Here is a 21,498-nt window from a genome sequence, read left to right on the forward strand (position 1 = left end):
CAAATGTACCAAAAAATATATCAGATATAAAAATACAAGGAGATGAAGAAAACTGTTAAAACTGAATACAGTGCAGGGTAACTCCAGTAGCTTAGTCTATGAAAGTGCACTGTATGCATTATTATCTGTCCTGCAGACAGTCCTCCTCTGTCCTTTCTATATGAAGTATGTTGTGTGTTTTGATCATGTTTGAGAGAGCATGTCTAAGAACAAAACAGCGCGCCACTTACTGCATCAACAAATGAATGAATTGGAAATACAGCCAGCAGCATTTTACTTCCCCGAGAAAACCATTCCCTGGTCGGCTAAACGAATCAATAAGCGCCAGTGAGCTCTGGACCAATCAGAGAAGAGGAGCGTCATAGGCCCATCAGCCAATAGGAAGCCGAGTAGGATTTAGGCTAGTGCGCCATTTTGCTGCGTCCACACACAGAGAGCCATCCGGTAAGATGGTCCCCTCGCTTTGTCTGCTCTGACCCGAGTTCAGTCGCTGTTCCTGGGCTTTTTGCTTTGCTTCCGCACCCACCGAAATCTGGACCACCTGTACTGTAAAAAACGAATCAGTCAAGCAATGACGACGGGGTGAAAAGCAGGTAGGAAACACTAGTTTCGCTTGTTTGTTTTGCACTGATTAACAGCTACTGTAACTGCGAGCCGGGCCTTTAGCACGAGAGCTAGCTGCTAGTAGTTTAGCTGTCGCAGCCGGCAATGTTTAAAATAGCACAGATTCAGATTACAATGTGTGTATACGCCTTTACAGACTGTATGTTAATGTAATCCACACGTTTACAATTTAACATTCAACACTTTTTTGTGAAAATAATGACTATATTGTATTTAGCTTCAATGCTACATGGCTGCTTTAGGTTGCTGCTAGGTAACGCTGGCTCGAGCCAGAGGGAAGGCCTGCTTGGCATTCTTTTTTGTTGCATGCTCGTGCACTGGAGCTTTTTTAATGCACTGTTATTGCATTAGTGCATTAGGGTGGCATGTGGCAGTGCAAATAAGTAGGTGTGAATTAAGTGCAACCTGCTAAACCTGCTAATGTTAGTGAGCCTGAACTTGGCATTGCATAGTCAGGAGTTCATATGTGTTGTCAAAACATGGAGGCTGTGCGTTGAGAGGATAAAGAAGTAGAACAAAGCTGTAAAAAAAAATGCAGGAGGATGCACTGCTTGTAAAAGCGAGTTTGTTTATTTAATTTGCACAATTTAAGACTATACAACATAACAACAAAATAAATGAATAATATACAGTGTGGAAGACGCAAAAAAAAAAACACTGGGCTTATCTGAAGCCTCCACCTAGATCCAAGATTAATATAAAGAAAATAATAGGACTACATAATAGCGATAACAAACAATTAGGACAAGTTATATATAATAACAACATTAACAATACAGTAAATATATCAAAAAGTGTGAGTGTGTTGCGTGGAAGTGTATGGTTAGTGTTTGTGAGGAGGATATTGTTTTAAATATCTATAAAAACTTGCACACTGTTTTATTTATTTTGCACAATTTAAGACTATACAACATAACAAAAATAAATGAATAATATACAGTGTGGAAGACGCAAAAAAAAAAACACTGGGCTTATCTGAAGTCTCCACCTAGATCCAAGATTAATATCAAGAAAATAATAGGACTACATAATAGTGATAACAAACAATTAGGACAAGTTTTATATATAATAACATTAACAATACAGTAAATATATAAAAAAAGACAAGTGTGTGCGTGTTGCGTGGAAGTGTTTGTGAGGAGGATATTGTTTTAAATATCTATAAAAACTTGCACACATTGTTTTATTTATTTTGCACAATTTAAGACTATACAACATAACAACAAAAATAAATGAGTAATATACAGTGCAGCAAGAGGCATATCTGAAGCCTCCACCTTTAGAGACTAAATTAATATAAAGAAATAATATGACTACATAATAGTGATAACAAACAGTTGTGGGGTCTTTTTTCTTCGACTGACTCACAGGATTTTAAATATGTCTGGTAGCTGCTGGCAGGACTGAGTGATGGGATAAGCTAATAGAAGATCTAATCAGCACATTATGATGACGCAAAACGGCACAATAACACAGCCTCCAAATACACGCGCGTAAAACCATGTACGCACAGATTTAATTGGAAATATAACAACACAAATGCTGTAATCGGGGTGATCGTCAGCATTAATTAACTATAGTCAGTGAACTTTAGTTGTTGTTATTTTCCTATAGACCAACAACAACAACCCAAACATTGTCTGCGACCTTTGACTTTGCCATTAACTGGAGAAAACATGCCCACATGGTGATACACGCCCTGGAGGATATAATTATGTATACATTTAGTTATTAATCTTTCTTCAACATATATGTTTATTTCAATACATTCTCATAGCTATGTTTTGTAAATGCAATTATTTTGTATAATGAAAAGAAAAATATAAGTATGCAGATTTTTTGGTAATTTTCATCTAAATCTGCTGTTTGTTTCCCATTTTATTTCCCTGGCCTGTTACATATGAATCAGTGTTTTTGCGGTCTTTATATAATATGTGAATAATTTTTGCATGTCCTTCAGTGGAAAGCCTTGAGTCCTGTGCCAGGCAGCCCGGAATAAAATACACAAACGGTGGAAACTTTAACACAAACTATGGGGATCCAGAAACAGTAGAATTGTAATATCAAATACTGATCAGTACCTAGACAGTAAAAACACAGCATGTGTGTTTTTAGTTATTATATGGTCATTGTAAAAAGTTTTTACAAACCTAAATCTCTGTAATTCAGATTCCACATTGCACAAAATCTTAATTTACAAGTGTGTTCATCAGGAAACAAATCTTCAATTGTCTCTCCAGGTAAAATGAGTCTGGCTTCTTCTGAATCGCACCTAGACCAAATGTCAGAAAAAGCAGAGGAGGTATGTGTGCAGCTTCTTGGGCATCAACAATGTCTTTTGACCTATGTATGTTTACTATACTGAAAAAAAGAAACTAATCCCTAAATGCATACTTTGTCTGTTTTGTTCTTAATTGTCAAATTATTAAAATAAGCCTTGTATTCTCTTCAGCCTGGTAGCTCATCAGAAACTATGAAGCCTTCCTCCTCTCGCAGTAAGAGGTGAGGAGCAGTTTTCTTAAATGTGACTGTTATTGTTTTTGTTTGCAGTTGCATATTCTCAAACCAGTTTTCCCAGCCACAGTTGGAAATATTAAAGCTATGTGTCTACTCATTTTAGGAAGTCCGCTACTGTAGCTAAGCACACTGAACTGAAAGAGTCTGACGCCTCAGCCGAGAGTGAAAATGAAGGTGCCACTTCTGACAATCCCTCAGACAATAACACAAGCAGCGTATCTAAAGGTATGAACTGTGGTGGTACTTGTTGGTCTTGATCAAGATATTGTTGATGCTAAATAGGATGCTAATTTGAGTCTTTTCTGGTTTTGTCTGTCATCAGGCACTTTAGTGATTAGGCCATCGGGGAATGAAAATAAAGGTGCCATGAAGCTCAGAGTGGATTTCAAACCAAAACATACAGGTGACTTAACTTCATTATTTGAGAACTATATATTTTTGGTATGTTGGTGTTCACATGTGCATATCATTTTAATGTAAATTAACTGGATAGCCTGAAAGTAATACATAATTTAGTGTGTAAGAAAAAAGTGAAAGAAAAATGACAATTATTGATTTCTTTTCTCTTTATCACAGATGATACTCTGGAGAAGAAAATAAGCTGCACTGCCTGTGGAAAACAAGTAAACCAGTTTCAGCGCAACTCTGTGTACGAGCATCCGGCGCTCAAAGTACTTATTTGCAAGGTAGACAAGTTGAAATATACATTTCACATATTTTCATAGGCAAGTTCCACGCTGACATTTTTCTGTCTTTCCATTCTTGATGTATGATCACATTATTTCCTCTTCCTCTAGTCATGCTACAAATATTATACAAGCGATGACATTAACAGAGACTCTGATGGGATGGACGAGCAGTGCAGGTAAGGCATTTTACACAAGACCAACAAAACATTATGGTTTATTGGTTAAACTAAACTCGCAAGAAGAAGAAGCATGATAGAAGTAATATTATGAAGTATAACATTGTAGGTTTGGCTAGGGATCTCAAAAGAACATGACATTGCATTGATTCGACCATGATGAATTTTGTATGACATGGAATTCACACGAATGCTTGTTTTCGGTTGTGTTCAAAGTGTATGACACTTTTTTGGCTCAGTCCTTATCCAAGTGGCAATCATTTTGAATATATTAGTATCCGTTAAGACCTCATTTGCTTTATGCCCTAAAACTATTTGAACTTTTCCTCTCCAGGTGGTGTGCTGAAGGTGGCAAGCTCATCTGCTGTGACTACTGCAACAACGCCTTCTGCAAGAAGTGCATCCTGCGCAACCTGGGCAGGAAGGAGCTGTCTGTCATTACTGATGAGAACTCAAAGTGGCACTGCTACGTCTGCAGGTCAGAGCCCCTCCAGGATCTGGTCTCCAAATGCCACCGCGTCATGGAAAAACAAGAACTCAAGGATCGAAAACCGGAAAAATGCGAGGAACGTGAGAGCAAGAGACACAAGAACAAAGCAGTCAAAGAGCACAAAGCCGTTGTCAATGGGAAAGAACACACTGAAAGCTCAGGGACCATGACATTCTCCTACAAAAAACTACAGGTTCCCAAAGAACTTATAAAGAAAGCAAAAAAGCTTGTTGAAACTACAACTGGTCTGAACAATACGTTCATCCAGTTCATCCAGCAGGCAGCCGAGGACCAGGGAGATAAGTCTATCAGGTATCGGCATTTGAAAGCCTTCAGGGCCGTGCTTGCTGATTTAAAAAAAGCCCACAGTGCTTTGGAGGCGGCTTTGGGGCCTGAATTCAAAAACATGGAGTTGCAGAATGGTAACGAAGGGCAACATTTAGTGAGAAAAAGCACTAATGTTGTGGCCCTTGTAGAAAACGACCATGTGGATAATGTGGCTGATGCAGTTGAGGAGGCTAATGCAGCAGAGGAGGCTAACGCAGCAGAGGAGGCTAACGCAGCAGAGGAGGCTGACAGCATAGCGGAGGAGGTTGACGGCATAGCGGAGGAGGTTGACGGCATAGCGGAGGAGGTTCACGGCATGGCAGAAGAAGCTGATGACGTAGCGGAGGAAGTTGACGATGTAGCGGAGGAGGCTGACGACGTAGCGGAGGAGGCTGACGGATTAGCGGAGGAGGCTAACGGCGTAGCGGAGGAGGCTAACGGCGTAGCGGAGGAGGCTGACGGCATAGCGGAGGAGGCTGGCGGTGTAGACGAGGGGGATGACAGCGTAGATGAGGAGGCTGATGAGGTAGACGAAGAGGCTGACGCAGCAGAGGAACCAGAGAAGGAGCAGCTTAATGAGCAGGATGTGGACAATGCTCAAGTGTCAGAAGAAAGTGAAATGAAAGATAGCCAAACAGAAACCAATGTAACCAAAAAAACAATTAAAACTGAAGTATGTGAGGATGAGCTAGTGACGGCTGGTGAAATGTCCCTAGATCATGACATTATGTCTGTGCCTCCTTCGGTTCCTGAAGAGCTTTTTCAGATGGTGGAGAGTCTTGCAGATTCCACCATGCTCTCACAGACTGACACTGATTTGGTCACAGATGCTGATACAAAGTCAAATGGAAACTCAACAGACTCTCAACCCCCCCAGCCCAAGGTGAAGAACCTCATAGTCAAACTGACTCCTGTGCCAGTTGTGACGACACGTGGGTCAAGGTCCTCCTCATCCAAAAACAGAGAAAAGGCTGGAGAGAAGCAAAAAAAGTGTGAAGAACCTGAGGAGAAAGACGACGACGATGCTGCTGATGCAGTAGATGGGACAGACAGTCCTCCACCCAGCCGTCGCTCTAGTAGATTGAAGACCACTCCCTTGAGAAAGCAGGCTGAGAATAAAGGCAAGGAAGAATCCTCTGAGTCAGAGGAAGATAGTAAGGGCAAGGCCAAATCCTCCAAGAAATCCAGTAACACCAAAAAACAGGATGTGAAGGAGACAAAGGATTCAGAGAAGAAGATACTGGATTCTGACTCGGACGAAGTTCCTAATATACTGCTGGAGAAAGCTGCGGCAGGCCACAGTACAGATGAGGAACAGGGAAGTGCTAAAAAGTGTTTATTCAAACTAAAAAACACATCCACACAGGATACAGTGTCCAAACGCAAAAGGAAGTCTGAAAGTTCTGATTCAGACCAGGGGAACAAAAGTAAAAAGACATCCAAGAAGAAGAAGAAACAGCAAGGCTCAGACTCCGCCAACTCCGACTCTGACCAGGAGAAGGAGACAAAGCGTAAAGCATCCATAGCAAAGAGGAGGTCTAGCCGTGTGAAGAAACAAGATGAAGCGAAAGAGGAAGACAAAAGCTCACCTGACAGGAAGGCAGCCAGGCGAAGAAGGTCTTATGAAATAAAGCGCAAGGGAAGGAGCCCCAAAGCAGTCTCCAAGCTGCAGTCGTCCTCCAGTGAGGATGAGGAGGAGCAGCAGGCTGAAGGTGACTCTGGAGAGGACAGCGACGAGCAAAAGATCAAGCCCATTGTGGAGGATAACGTAATGGGAGGAAGCGCAGCTTTCCGTCAATCATCAGGTAATTTGTTCTGGAAGAGAAGCGTGTTAAGTGGCATTCAGCGTTCATGTTCATGTTCAAGCTGTAGATTTCTCTCTGACCAGAGTGACTTTATGGCCAGGATTATATACAGGGTTACAGGAAATAATCAGCTAAACAAAAGATGTAGGCTGGGCTAAGCTAATCTTCTCAGGCTACATCCACACTAATATGTTTTCGTTTTAAAATGCATAACTTTCGCTACATTTATGCCTAGCGTCCACACTCCTCTGGCGACTTTTGAAAACGCTGTTGACTCCGTTTTAGTTTTGAAACTCCGGGGTTGCGTTTTAGTCTGGACAGACAAAAACGAAGACCTTTTGAAAACGATGAAGCAGACACCCACTTTTGTTCGTGACATATCCTTCCCTGATTTGTCACGCCCCAACACTCAAACCTTTTCCGGAAGAAAACAAACCACACCAGCCTCGACCACCAGTGGTTAATTTCAACATGGATAACAAGTTACCAGCATTGCTGACCTTGTTGTCTATGCTAGCAGGTGTCATGCAGTTAAATGCTGCATTTTGAAATGCTACTACTGCCTACAGGCGCAGGAGGCAAGCTATTATTTGAGAGCTTTACATCAATTCCCATGTCCAGCGCTGCTTCCTGTTTACACTGGCACACGCATGCCCAGTGTACGCGAATGGTCATGTGATATGTGTTTTCAGGTGTGGTAGTATAGACGGAGATAAATTCTGAAAAGGCCTGAAATAATTGTTTGTACGGAAATCGTTTTCAAACGAGAACATATTAGTGCGGATGTAATCTCAGAAAGGAAAAGGGACATTGAGGCTACCAGCAACCAAGATGTGTATTCTGTGTCAGTCCCAGGGGAGAGCGTCTGAGAGACCCAGCTCACAGATATGTCTTGATTTACATAAGATTGCTATTATAATGACAAAAGACCAAAGGGATGATAGTTAAGGTGTGACTCCTCCAACAAAGGTTTCACTCACATAGATCTGTTATTAATGTAAAATAGTTTCCCTCAATACAGAGCTAGGCAGACAATTAAATCAGGATACACGAAGACAATATCAAGATTTATAAAAAAAAACTCAAACTATTTTCTTCTACACTTACCAGGCAACTCTTGGCAAGAAAGCAAATAAGCATGTTTTTCAAAATGTCAGATTATTCCTTCAATGACTTGCATGCTCTTGCATAAACATCGCGTGTGCTATTTTGTTGTGTAGGGGACGAAGAGGATGATAAAGAGAGAGTCTCTCAGGATTGTGAAGATGATGACGATGATGATCCTGAAAACAGGTACTTGCAAATCAACAAATTGATCAATAGTTATGGCTACATCGTTCAAGGTCCACAGTGAAAGACGTTTTTGTTGTGTAGTTGCTGTGCTAGTTTTTAGATGGAATTTAAGGATTTAAATTGTCCATCAGGTAGAGCTGTTAAACCTAATATATTAGCTGAGCTCTGACAGCATACTGCAATACTTGACTCACCAAGCCCAGTGTGAAGTCTCGCAGCCTCGCTGAAAAGTGTTGTGTTCTCATTTTAAATACGTCCGAAAGTGTCCTTAGGGCAGCATTTCTCTCTGTGAATGTGCTTTTTGTCCATAGCAATGCCAGAGTGTCATGATATTTCTATAGGCTGCCTGTGTTTCCATCAGTTATCCATTTACAATCTCCAAGGAGAAGTTTGATATCACTTTCCTGTAATATTCCAGTTGTCTATTGCTGTGTAGTAGTAGTAAATTGCAGAAAAGAAATTTCTTTGTGTGTATTTTCTTGTGAGTAAATATGACATTTTCAATTATATTTTAATCAAGGATAATCAATTATTTGTTAATAAGTCCCATGATTCAAAAAAGGTATAATTTAAAATGTGAGTCTCTATTTGTGAATTCAAATGCATGATTTCTGACATTTTAATTATGTGATTAATGTGAACCTCCCCATTTTCTGTTTGGCTATTTTTTCTACTGAAGGATTGCAAAGAAAATGCTTCTCGCCCAAATAAAATCCAACTATTCTTCTGGAGCCGAGAGCTCCTCTGATAATGAAGGAGCAGATAAGGACGAAAAGTCCTCCAAGAAAGTTAAAACTGAGGATGATGACGATGAAGATGATCAGCAAGGTAGCATATATGAGCTGGATATAACTAGTTGTAATATAAATAAACCTATTTTATTGTACATAGTCTCAAACTATTTGTTTCTCTCTTTGAAGACGATGATTCAGAAGACTCCAGCTCTGATGTTGAAGTGAAAAAGCATGGCGGACGCCACAAATTGCTTCGTCATAAACTCTCGCTAAGTGAGGGTGAATCAGGAGAGGAGAAAGCTGAAAGTAAAGACAAGAAGAAGGGGGGCAAGAAGAAGAAAGGTTCATTCAGAATTTTTCATTTGCCCTGTGTGTCATGTCTAACAACATGGGTGCAGATATTCTGAACTCTGATACCGGCGAGTGACTTTTGTTTATCTTTTTTTTGTCTGTTTCAGAGGACAGCGATGAATCTTCAAACTCAGACTCAGACTCAGACTTTGAGAAATCAGAATCCAGTGAAGAGTCGGGGATAAGCGAGGAGCTTAGTGAATCGGAGAACGAGGGGAAGCGTCGAAAGACCAGGTTGGAAGAGAGAACTTCAACCAATCAATAATTATTTTTCACTTGCATTAGATCTGGATTGATCTCCTGCTGCTCTTGCTTAGATGGATTCTTTTTTGTGTCTGTAGATCTTCGAAGAAGAAGGATGAGGCGAAACAGAGAAGTTACAAGCAGCAGAAGAAGAAGCGACGCAGGATCAAAGTTCAGGATTCCTCTTCCAGCAATGACAAGGTGTTTAAAATGCAGAGCACTTGGTAGTAGTCCTGAACTGTCCCAAAGTTTCTTTTTTGCTATGGCAGGATTTGCCAGGTGGCGAAGATTGACCCACATAACGTTTACTAGTCAAGTCATGCATGACACATAAAATGTTTTTGAACTTACCCCTGGAGTGTGTTGTGAGGATTATTGAGGGCACAAATTAATCATATGGTTGCTTGGCTACTGATCATAGGAAGTGAATTTTTTTCCTAAGGGCTGAAGATCAGAGGGCTGAACTTAATGTTTATTTCCACAGAGTGGAAAAGAAGATGATGACGACCCAGATGCTGAAGACCGCAAACAACGCAAAAAGATCCGCAAAATCCTGAAGGACGACAAGCTGCGGACAGAGACGAGAGATGCTCTGAAAGAAGAAGAGGATAGGAGGAAACGTATAGCTGAGAGAGAGGCACTCAGGGAGAAACTTCGAGAGGTAAAACTGAAATGTCCTGCTGTTAATCTGAAACACAGGCTATGTGTTCAAAGCCCTGAGCTGTTACATACTAGGGTTGGTTAGTCTCCTGATAATACTGCTTGCCAGGTAAAATGTTCAAGACCTCATTCAGTGCTGTGATACAATTTGAGGATTTTCACCAATTGTTAGAATAGGCAATGACTGACTGAGCAGCGCTGTATCATGTAGATACTAAAGCAAATAATAGGCACAAGTGGACGAGACTAGACCACTGTGAGTTAGGCAGACTGATAACAGTCCAGCCTGCTGCTGATCGTTCACTCTGTCCGATCAAACAGTTGGAGAGTCCACTTTGCTTAAAGTAATTCCAAAATGTGCTCATCAAAGTGTGAGAAACGTATGGAGGGCACAAGTCTGATTAGAGGCCCTTGTCTTACACTTCCCATCAGTGTGTGCATAACAGCTCTGGATAAGCTTGGTACAAAATGAACGGGTAGCTTTTTACATGCGTTTGCCAGTAGTGAGGATAAAGTGCACATATTTGGATTGATTTTGTAAAATCAAAGACAAGCGAGCGATTAGTCTCATTATGGTTTCTTCAACTTATATCCAGAAATTCTGTCATGTAGATATGATTGTATCTGGCCAGACCGGTAAAAGTCAGATATTTAGCTGGCGGCCCGCCCAACTAAGTGCAGCTGGTCTAAACAATAATCCATTAACCTTATGGGCTTCACTTAGTTTTATTACACAGATGCAATAATTAAGATACCTATATGTCCCTTTCCACCGTAAATCGTTGTCGATAACCCTTCATTTTAAGTTGAATTTCATTAAAATACAGTTAGGCTCTGGTAGTTGTGCTTTGAACAATTCAATTTAAAATGTATCAATTTAAAACTAAGTCGACTTTCGTGTTCATTAGTTTAAATCATGAACAGTATATTATGCACTTGTATACAGGGTTCCTACGCAGTATTGAAAAGTATTGGAATTTTAGTCTTTTCCAGTTCTGGATAAGTATTGAAAAAGGAAAAGGGAGTATGGAAAAACATTTCTGTTTCCAGACTATTGCCCCTATTCTGACCAGGCTGACTGTCAGCACTGAGTGACTCTCAGTAGGGAGAAATGGCAGAGTGTACAGTTCCAAAAGGTTTCTTTTCATCATAATGGTGAGAAAGCGAGAGAGAAGTCTAGGAAGAATAGTGACCCAGTTGGTAGAGAATAGCGACTCATATCATTGTTTTCTGTCTCTGTTTTAATTGATGCCTTTTGAAAAGACCAATATATTGGGGTCCTGGGGACCCCAGTCAAAAGCACCCAATGGCAGCCTATGCAGTTTAACGCTTTTAACTAATAATGTTTTGAGAAGAAATAAGTTAACACTTTGCTACGATGGTTGTTTCTTACAGTAGTTTATTCTTGGGTCCCAGTTTCTAGTCCTTGTATGTTGGTATGCTGGTAGGATGAGGGTTAAACAGGGATTAAAAAACATGTAAAGGTCTCATAGAAACACAGGGTTAAAGCACACTCCCCTAAACAACAGAATAGACGGCTCTAGTGAAGCACCACTGAGATAAAAACTCAACATTTTTCATGGTGGGTAAAACCTGAAGTCCATGTTTGTCAACAGATAAGCATAGACTGTTTTGATTGGTAACTGCAGATGTCCATTTTGTCCAGAGCAATTGTCTTAACATTACTATTAAAAATTTAATTTCAAGGGCGGCTGGTTAGCTCAGTCGGTAGAGCGAGCGCCCATGTAAATGCCAAGGCTCAGTCCTAGCAGCGGTGGACCCGGGTTCGAATCCGGCCTGTGGTCCTTTCCGCATGTCATTTCTCTCTCTCCCCCTTTCCAACACTCTATCCACTGTCCTATCAATAAAATGCTTAAAAAAATCACCCCAAAAAATAACCTTAAAAAAAAAAAAAAAAAAAAATTTAATTTCAAATGAAATGTAATGTTTGCAGTAGTCATACAATGCATTAAAATTAAATGGGATTCAGGCAGTAGTGTTCCAGGCAGAACAGCGGTCAAATATGGTTTGAACATTTTACAGAGAAGTCCGGACATTTTAAAAAAGAAAAAAAAATGTTAAAGTATTTTGAAATGGAAAATATGTATAGATAGTGGATGTGATGAACTTGATGAAGCATAGGTGGATCTTTATCAGAAGTTGGTAATAGAAAGTTGAAAGCTGGCCATTATGACACACTTCCAGAATTACAGTTACTATATATAATTTTTTCTTTCAGGTAATGTAGGAGCTAAAGTCTACTACTTTAGCTACTGAGGTGATTAGCCCTGGACTGACGCGCTTTTCGCTGTAGATGGTACCTTTAGTTGTCTGTTGTGCTGTACAAAACTGATCCTGAGTCCGCTCGTTGGTTTTACAATAATAGTTCATTTATTCCTAATATGGTATTAAGGAAGCAAGTCCAGTTACCATAGCAACGAGTACACGATAATAACACGGCAAACAATTCAGCGTCCCTGCGGTCAAAAACCATTTGCCCTTCCGGGCTAAACCCTGACGCCAACAACACACCTCCTTACCTATATACCCGTGGCTGGGTCAATCAATTAATACAGTGCCACCTAATGTTCGTAAAAGTGAATTACATCCCAACCTCAGTATGTCAGCATCATGTTTTGGCTCTTACACACCGGCCCCTAATTGTTATGGCAGGCAGACATAACAATTCAAACAAAATACACAAAAAAGAGGAGCCAAATGTTACAATACACCAAGTTATGCATTTAAACTTCATGTACCAAACAGAGTTTTGTCACTGGCCTTTCAATTATGGTGGCTTTGGTCTGTCCTGACTGGTTTCCTCTGAATGGTTAGCCTCAGAAGCTTCTAGCTGCTTTCGTAGGCGAATCCTTCCTAACAACCCGACCTTTAACCTGAGGAACCAGGCAACTGATGTCTTGAGCCCTCTCCAGTCAAAAAAGTAGCCAATGAGCTGGACAGTAGGACCATTTTCCTGATGCAGTTGATGTTGAGGTACTGGCTCTGCATAGGTCTTACTGATGAGCGCATTCATGTACCCTGCATACTCCTGGTGCAAGTGTTTGTTATTGAGGAACCTTTTCCTCAAACCCTGGATCCTTTGCTTTGCCACCACAAAGTTGTTAGGCAGATAGACTTCCTTGCTTTTAAAGGGCAATTTCAAACAATACTTCCCATCCTGAAGTACCGCTGAGTGCTCAACAGTTTCCAGAAACTTGAGGTCTTCTCTGGACCTTTCCTTTTCCTCCTCACTCCTTTCATTGAAGTCGTGGTTGTACTGCTTGGTTAGCATTTCTTCCAGTTTGCACACAGAGATCCGGTTCACATTAGCGGAGGGAAGCCCTGCCTCCAGGGTGCCACTGTTTCCAATCAGCGGCCCATTTACAACCCATCCCAGCACAGTCCTAATGGCATACGGGCCATTCCCGCAGCTGTTGATGACCTCCCAAGGCTCCAATATCTTGGGAGTATTTGTTCCAATCAACAGGTCGACATTTGCCTTGATGCTTGGAATGTGAACTTTTGACAAGTAGGGCCATTTAGCCAGGTCCTCGTGTGTCACCATGCTATCAGTGGTAACTGGCATTTTCTTCTGTGTGAAAACCTCTGGGAGAATATAGAAGTCATCACCATCCAGATCAGAGACCTCCAAACCAGTCAAGGAGTAAGCTGGAACAACTGTTTCTTGACCCATTGTGCGCAACAAGAAGCTGGTTCTTCTGCCTGTAACATTCAGCCTCTGCATTAGATGTTCTGAGCAGAATGTGGCTGAACTACCAGGATCCAAAAAGGCATAAGTTTCAATGATGTGATTTCCTTTGGCAGATTTCACCTTTACAGGGAGAATGGATAGAACACACCGGTCCTCACCGGCCCCTGTATGTCCACATGTTTGGAATGAATATGGCTGTTGAGATGGTTCCTGCTGCCAAGCTGTTACTTGCCTTTTGATATGAAGCACCGTGGGATGAGTTTGTCCACAAACCTTGTCATGCGTCATGCGCCTCTCGCAATCCCTGCTCATGTGACCATCACCTAAGCATGCAAAGCAAACTCCCTTTTCCCTCAGAAAGTGAATCTTATCCTTGTGCATCTTTCCCTTGAACTGTTTACACTCGTCCAATGAGTGACTACGAGCACAGCAGAGACATTCAGCATTTTCAGCCTTGGCTGGATCTGATGTTGGTTCCTTAGCCTCCTGGGGCAAGTCCTTAGATGTTACTGTGGTGGCAACAATGTTTTCCTTCACCTTGTACCCAGACTGTGGCTTAAAACTGGTGAGAGGCTTCGTCCCAGTAACGCCAGATGTTGGTTCCTGTATGTTGCCAAACAGCGGGTCGGAAAGAATTCTGACACGACGCTCCATGAATTTGACCAGATCAATGAAGTAAGCTCTGTTATTGCTTTTCTCCATTATGTCGTGAGCTACTGTCCTCCATTGTTCTCTCATTTTGTATGGCAACTTTGAAATGATGGCTCTCATGTTTACAGGCATATCCAGTTCTTCCATGTACTGGAGTTCCCCCATCACGTTACAACAGCCCCGTAAGAACAAAGAGTACGCTTGGAGTGCTTTCACGTCCTCAGATTTTATTATTTGCCAAGCCAAAGCCTTTTCAATATAAGCAGTTACGATTTTGTACTGATTGCCAAAGTGTTCCTGTAGAAGACCCTTCGCCACTGCATAGCCATGCTCAGGAGCCATATGTTGGCAGCTACGCACCAGTTCTTGTGGTTGTCCTCTGGTAAACTGTTCCAAATAATACAAACAATCTGCTTTTCCTGCCTTTTCCTCCACTCCTTGCTCAAAGGCTTTGATGAATGTCCTGTATTGGAGTGGATCCCCTTCAAATAAGGGAATATCTCTCGGTGGTAGAGACAGTGAACGCTGCTGTTGAACCAAAGCAGCTGTGATTTCATTTTGTCTGTGCATGATGGTAAGTATGTCCACAGTTGGATGTTGACCGACCAGATGCTGGTATGTAGGCTGCCTTTCCTCTGGCTTTAACTGAGCAGTTGTTGGTTGGTACTGCAGATGCTGTGATGTTCCCAACAAACTGTTTTCCTGCTGATGTTCATTTGGCCTGTGTTGACATTTTGAAGCAGCTTTTAGCCCATGCTGAGTTTCCTGTGGTCTCACATCCAATGGCCTATTAGACAGTGATGATCCTTTTGTCATATCATTTTGTTGTGTTGATTTCCATGATCCAGGCTTGTATTCTTTTGCAGAAGGATTCAATACATTTGCAGATTCCATTTTCCTTTTGTCCCTTTCCAAATAGGAATTCATGCCATTTGATAGTCCTTGAGAGGAGCTTCCCACATCATATGCCCTCAATACTGCTAGTTTAGCAGTGGATGCAGCTAGTTCAGCTTCCAAGTCAAGCTGCTCTCTTTTCCTCTTCAGCTGCTGTTCTTGCTCCTCCAAAGCTTGTCTTTCTTTTAAAGAGGCCACGCGAGCCATGAGTGCAGCTCTGTCTGCCTCCACCTTTATTCTGGCAGAGGATGTGGTACTGGATTTACCACTGTTCATACTTTTGTGGCTTGAGTGTTTGCTACCAACATTAGAAACACTGTCATCTGGATGAATATCATCCTCAATATTACCCTTTTCATGTGTGTCACCTTCAATGCATGAAACCCACCTTTTTGCCTCAGCAATATACTCATTTGGTGCCAACATTTTTGCATTAAACCATGTTACATGTTTTTCTTTTTCATCACATGGCAACAAAACCAACAGAGATTCATGCACACATTTAGCTTCATCACACACATTAATCAACTCTTCAAGAGCATTTTGTACCTGTTCTTTATCACCCATTAGCATCACACTTTGCATTGATTTTCTTATGTTTGTTACTTTGTTTAGCTTAGCCCTTCTGCTGTCTTGCAACTTTTCCAGTTTATCAGCAAGCGCTTTCACGGTGAGCTTAACTACCCGCTTCTCAGCTGGTGTTTCAACACCGCCAGTCTCACTTATACGGCCCGACGCTGCTTCGCGACTCTCCATGATAAACAGTCAGTCACTTATCAGTCAATGCAACAAACAGTCAGCGCAAAATCCAAAGTCCGCCCGCTTCAGCAACCAATGCATTGGATTTCCGCCCGCATATGTGTGCACACACTTTATATGGCCATTACACAGTGTAGCGCTACGATACCTCCGCGTCGGGCGCCTTGTAGTGATGCCGTGGTCCGATGCTCCACAGCCGGCTTTAGCATTAGCTCCTCCGTAGCTCCTCCGCCCATGGATGGCTGCAGACGTCCTCCAAACGCAGCCGAAATCCACACCGGCAGCTCTCCTCGTCCTCCCGCGTCGCCTCCGTTGAGTTCCAACAGGACGGGTTTTTTGACTAATTGTAGGAGCTAAAGTCTACAACTGTAGCTACTGAGGTGATTAGCCCTGGACTGACGCGCTTTTCGCTGTAGATGGTCCTTTAGTTGTCTGTTGTGCTGTACAAAACTGATCCTGAGTCCGCTCGTTGGTTTTACAATAACAGTTCATTTATTCCTAATATGGTCTTAAGGAAGCAAGTCCAGTTACCATAGCAACGAGTAAACAATAACAACACGGCAAACAATTCAGCGTCCCTGCGGTCAAAAACCCCATCTGCCCTGACGCCAACAACACACCTCCTCACCTATAGACCCGTGGCTGGGTCAATCAATTAATACAGTGCCACCTAGTGTTCGTAAAAGTGAATTACATCCCAACCTCAGTATGTCAGCATCATGTTTTGGCTCTTACAGGTAATATTTGATTGATTTTTTCTTTCAAAAATGAAACTGTGACTCCTCTTCTCTCTTCTCTCTTCCCTTCTTCAGGTGATTGTGGTGGAGAAAGCTTCCCCGATGGACTGTCCCATCACCACCAAGCTGGTGCTTGATGAGGATGAAGAGACCAAGGAGCCGCTGGTGCAGGTGCACAGGAACCTTGTCACAAAGCTCAAACCTCACCAGGTTGACGGTAAGGACAAAGTGAATTCGGTCCCAAAAACGCGGCTGAGCTGCATATTTAGCCAACATAAGCCTGCATGTGAAACGCAGAGATGCTCTGGACTAATGTTGACCCCTCTAGTTTTGTGTTTTGTTTCAGGGGTGCAGTTCATGTGGGACTGTTGCTGTGAATCTGTGAGGAAGATCGAGAAGTCTTCTGGCTCCGGCTGCATACTCGCCCACTGTATGGGTCTGGGGAAAACTCTGCAGGTATGGAGGAGAGAGTAGCATGCCTGTCTGCGCTGAAAATTACACTAAAGCTGTGCAATATGGAGAAAAAAAACATGATTTAGGCTTGCCGCGGTAGTCGGTGTTACACGGTGTTCGGGCATACACTGATTACATTACTTACCCACTGTTGTTTTGCTTTTTTTTTATAGAAATAAAACCAATTTAGTTCATTTTCACGTATCAGCGCCCACGTTCATCAAATAACAAAAACTCTAGTTTGTAAAATTAGTACAGTAAAATACTAAGCCTGTTATCAATACATAGTTAAAAGTTACAATTATAAACTGAAAGTGAAACTGCTCCATACAGAGTAGCAGGAGTCAGATTTCAAACACCCGGGACGAGAGAGTTGACAGACAAGACGATGGTGGATGATTTTGATATTAAAGCGAAAAGCAATAGCGCCTATTTGGCAATATTTTGGATTTTAAACCCAATGCTAATAGGGGACCTGATGTGCGCGCCACAGCAGCACTAGGTGGAAACTTGCGGCCCCTGCGGCGAAAGCTCGACCGGAGAGTTCAGACAAACAGCCGTCCAACAATAAAGATCAAAGTAAGCGCTCTACAGATTTTGTGCGTCATTTTTTTCTTGAAAAATGTCCGGTGTAATTGGTAACCCCGGTGTTGTCAAGAGTTTAACTGGTGGGAAAATTTCCTGACCATGGCATCTTAAGTGGTAATGTGGAAAAGAACGACAACAATAAGGATGTGTATCCATCCCTCTCCGACAACTTTGTACATGTCGATGTACCTGGAATTCCTTTTCAATTTTAAATTAATGAAACAGAATTAGTTTGTCTGAATTAAAACTGCAATAAACTGAATTGTGAAACATTATTAATTTCTCACTTTTTCCTTGAAGTACTAAATACAAAATTATTTGAAAATGTTTGATATGTGGAGGTACTGCTAGTACTGCCAGCCTTGTAACTGTGGCAATTGAAGCCTAATACAACATCTTTTAGGTGTCACAAACCTACGATAGTGCTTGTAAGAACTGTGAAACCTTGATGAGTTCATTAGTGTCTGCAGACCTGTGTGGTGTCACACCATTAGCCACATTTAACTGTAGTTCTATTTTTGCCCTGTAGGTGGTGGCATTACTTCACACTTTGCTGCTTTGTGAGAAGCTCGATTTCGCCACAGCACTGGTGGTTTGTCCCCTGAACACCGTCCTTAATTGGCTCAACGAGTTTGAGAAGTGGCAAGTAGGAATGAAGGATGACGAGAGTTTAGAGGTAAGAGTTCCTTATGTAACCTTTCAAGTAGCTCCTATTTGACAGCAGTGCTGTTTTTTTGTGTGCATTTATCACACCTCTGATTTATGTCTTCTTTTTCTGATCAATGTATATTTTGTGTTTTCCAGGTGATTGAGCTGGCCACAGTAAAGAGGCCACAGGACCGAGCATACGCCCTCCAGCGATGGCAAGATACAGGTGGCGTAATGATCATCGGCTACGAGATGTACCGCAACCTGACGCAGGGCAGGAACATCAAGAGCAAGAAGCTCAAAGAGACCTTTCAGAAGACACTGGTAGATCCAGGTACAGTGCTGTGTAATGCCTCTGTGTCTAAACTGCAAGTTAAAGTAAACATACAATTAAAACGTCCCCCTTATGTATGAGCTCTTTTTAATGAGTGCGTGAATAGAAAACAAATGTAATCACATTTGTTTTACTATTCGGATGGGGGCCACTTCTACTTTTGTCTCAGTCTCAGAGTGGTCTCAGTCTAAACAGTCACATCTTTATTTTATTATTATCATTAATGCAATTTTAAATCACTCCAAGATTATGTTCATTGCTTGTTGGTCCAGCATACAAAATAGTGGTGGTGCTAGTAGAAAAGATGAAGGACAGCTGTGAAAGTTTTTCAAGTGATGATTAATTAAAATGTGACCGGTCAGTGTTCAAAAGCATTTTGTTATAATTTTATCGCGAATTCACAGCTTGCATCCGTTATTCATGTGGCATTGGTCAAATTAGTCTCCATTTGATGTTTGCATCTGCATGAGCTTGCTAGCAGTAATGAATTTGAACAGATCACGCGCTTGAACTGACACACATGCACAAAGAACAATATCAGTCTGTTATCAGAAATTGGCAAAGTTAGAATTGGCCTAAAATCTTGGCTTTAAAGCTGAAATGATCATTTAAAGCTTGAAAGAGTGTGAAAGAAGTCCAAAAGACATCACTCTGTTGTTACACAATATATCTCCAGCTGCACTTCCACCTGTAATGAGCCTTTTCCTTTTTTCTCCTTTACTTCCATCAGGTCCAGACATGGTTATCTGTGATGAAGGTCACATCCTGAAGAACGAGGCGTCTGCTGTGTCCAAAGCGATGAATTCTATCAGGACGAGGAGGAGGGTTGTGCTCACTGGAACGCCTCTGCAAAACAACCTTGTTGAATGTGAGACTGCCGGGTTATATTGCTGACATCAGACCAAGATTTTGTGTGGATGTATCTAAAACTTGTGATCTTTGTCTCCCTACCAGACCACTGCATGGTGAACTTCATCAAGGAGAACCTGCTTGGGTCAGTAAAGGAGTTCAGGAACCGCTTCATTAACCCCATTCAGAATGGTCAGTGTGCCGACTCCACGTTACAAGATGTCCGGATCATGAAGAAGAGGGCTCACATCCTCTATGAGATGCTGGCCGGCTGTGTCCAGGTAAAAAAAAAAACTGTCCAGAACAATTGACTCCTGTTCTCTTTGACATCCTTCTATTTGCCTCTTAAAAAGATTGATTTATTTCTGCTTCTTCCCACAGAGGAAAGATTACACTGCGCTCACCAAGTTCCTGCCTCCTAAACATGAGTATGTGTTGTCAATCAGAGTGACTCCGATCCAGTGTAAACTCTACAGATACTACCTGGAGCACTTCACAGGTGAGAACCACGCTTTAATGAACAGGGTGTTGAGAAGGGCAGTGCCACTTGCTGGCAAGGTTCAAACTACTCTGATCTTTTTGGGTGTTAGAAGTAGAAGGACCTCTAGGAGCTGCTAGCAGGGCCTTTACAGTGTCCGCTTTGATTGCCCAGACAGGGATTTAGCCTAGTCTTAGACTAGAACAAAATTCAATCGAGAATTCCACTGGAAAACATGTGTAGTCTAGGACTAGGCTAAATCCTTTTGCAGGAGTCTTGTTTCTCTTGAAAGTGCTCTCTTGACTGGCTGTCTTTTACTCAGACAAGGGTTTTTGATAAATGGAAGGCCTTTCTGGTCTCACTTTTTCGTGCTGCTTTGTTAAGTCGTTTAGTGGACTTTCCTCTGAGAATGTGGCCAGGATGTGTATGTGTGTATGTGTGTATGTGTGTATGTGTGTGTGTGTGTGTGTGTAAGAAAGAGTGGCAGCTGGCAGAGTGCCGCAGGCAGGGTTTAAGCCCAGTTTCCCACGTCTCCCTAATGAAGAGCTCTGGGAGAGAGGGAACAGAGGGTGGGGGGTAAAAGGGGGGAATGTGGGGGCATAAAGGAAAGGGAAAGAAATTTAGAGCGAGGAGGGGCCAGAGGTTTTACACCAAAAGCGAAAACAAAGAACAGGAGAGCCGGTATGTAAGAAGAGGAGTGATGGGGAGGGGGTGGTGGTATGTGCTGTGGCTCATTAGGCCAGGTTGTCCATAGGGCACAGTGCAGAAGTTGTGACTATGACTCTAGACCTCCACAGTGGTGTTTTTGGACCCAAGACCACCAGTCAATTTGCAGGGGAGGGGTGGCTGCGAACATTCCCTCCTTTTGCTGCTGCTTATGTAAAAGCTACCATAACTTCTGACCTCCCTGGGTCAATGCAGGCCAACACACTGAGCGGTTGCAACATTGCAACATAAACATTTCAGCAGCTGCCACTCACTTAAGTTTATAAATCCGCTGGTTGAACAGATAAGACTAGACAAGTATTGCTGTCAAAAGAATGGCTGACACTCGCTGCTTGGTATGATTTGTTTTGTGTAAATATTAATAACTTTACTCCAGTTTGTCCATAGTCAGGCGGTTAGGGGCAGACATCAATGTTCAAGTATTGTTGCACTACATTTTCTACACAAGTCTGTATGTATGAAGAGATTGAGGGCCCTCTGTCAAGTTCAAAATACATTCATAGATCCATCTTCCTCCCCACTCTCTTTCCCTTGTGTGCAGGTGTGGGGAATGCTATGGAGGGGGGCCGGGGCCGCGCAGGGACCAAACTCTTCCAGGATTTCCAGGTGCTCAGCAGAATCTGGACCCATCCCTGGTGCCTTCATCTGGACTACATCAGTAAAGAAAACAGGGTAGGGCTGGGGAAGACGAGACTAAACCACACTAACTCAAAAACTGGGAATACTTTAGCGCAAATCACACACACTGCAGGAAAACAAT

The 21,498-nt window shown here is 42.1% G+C and overlaps 1 protein-coding gene and 1 long non-coding RNA gene across 4 annotated transcripts in view; one reads left to right on the forward strand and one right to left on the reverse strand.

Moving 5' to 3' along the window:
• Nucleotides 1-418: 418 nt before the first annotated feature.
• atrx (ATRX chromatin remodeler) overlaps nucleotides 419-21,498 on the forward strand; it is a 44,608-nt gene continuing 23,528 nt past the window's right edge. For 2 of the 3 annotated variants that reach the window (XM_037781195.1, XM_037781197.1), the window contains exons 1-22: nucleotides 419-593; nucleotides 2,865-2,926; nucleotides 3,077-3,126; nucleotides 3,245-3,366; nucleotides 3,464-3,544; nucleotides 3,718-3,827; nucleotides 3,939-4,006; nucleotides 4,341-6,628; nucleotides 7,849-7,921; nucleotides 8,601-8,749; nucleotides 8,842-8,997; nucleotides 9,114-9,240; nucleotides 9,348-9,450; nucleotides 9,734-9,910; nucleotides 16,738-16,879; nucleotides 17,009-17,118; nucleotides 18,233-18,379; nucleotides 18,508-18,685; nucleotides 19,416-19,553; nucleotides 19,640-19,815; nucleotides 19,916-20,033; nucleotides 21,280-21,410. In XM_037781195.1, coding sequence (XP_037637123.1) covers nucleotides 2,870-2,926; nucleotides 3,077-3,126; nucleotides 3,245-3,366; nucleotides 3,464-3,544; nucleotides 3,718-3,827; nucleotides 3,939-4,006; nucleotides 4,341-6,628; nucleotides 7,849-7,921; nucleotides 8,601-8,749; nucleotides 8,842-8,997; nucleotides 9,114-9,240; nucleotides 9,348-9,450; nucleotides 9,734-9,910; nucleotides 16,738-16,879; nucleotides 17,009-17,118; nucleotides 18,233-18,379; nucleotides 18,508-18,685; nucleotides 19,416-19,553; nucleotides 19,640-19,815; nucleotides 19,916-20,033; nucleotides 21,280-21,410 — 4,701 coding nt within the window. In that variant the 5' untranslated portion in view covers nucleotides 419-593; nucleotides 2,865-2,869. The remainder of the gene's footprint in view (nucleotides 594-2,864; nucleotides 2,927-3,076; nucleotides 3,127-3,244; nucleotides 3,367-3,463; nucleotides 3,545-3,717; nucleotides 3,828-3,938; nucleotides 4,007-4,340; nucleotides 6,629-7,848; nucleotides 7,922-8,600; nucleotides 8,750-8,841; nucleotides 8,998-9,113; nucleotides 9,241-9,347; nucleotides 9,451-9,733; nucleotides 9,911-16,737; nucleotides 16,880-17,008; nucleotides 17,119-18,232; nucleotides 18,380-18,507; nucleotides 18,686-19,415; nucleotides 19,554-19,639; nucleotides 19,816-19,915; nucleotides 20,034-21,279; nucleotides 21,411-21,498) is intronic. The other variant, XM_037781196.1, reaches the window with a different exon arrangement.
• Nucleotides 12,281-16,679, reverse strand: LOC119494954. The gene is made up of 2 exons (XR_005208324.1): nucleotides 16,596-16,679; nucleotides 12,281-12,491 (listed from the first exon to the last, which is right to left on the reverse strand). It is a non-coding gene; the product is annotated as an uncharacterized LOC119494954 (long non-coding RNA).

This window comes from Sebastes umbrosus, chromosome 9, assembly GCF_015220745.1.
Source record: "Sebastes umbrosus isolate fSebUmb1 chromosome 9, fSebUmb1.pri, whole genome shotgun sequence".
NCBI classification, from domain to species: domain Eukaryota; kingdom Metazoa; phylum Chordata; class Actinopteri; order Perciformes; family Sebastidae; genus Sebastes; species Sebastes umbrosus.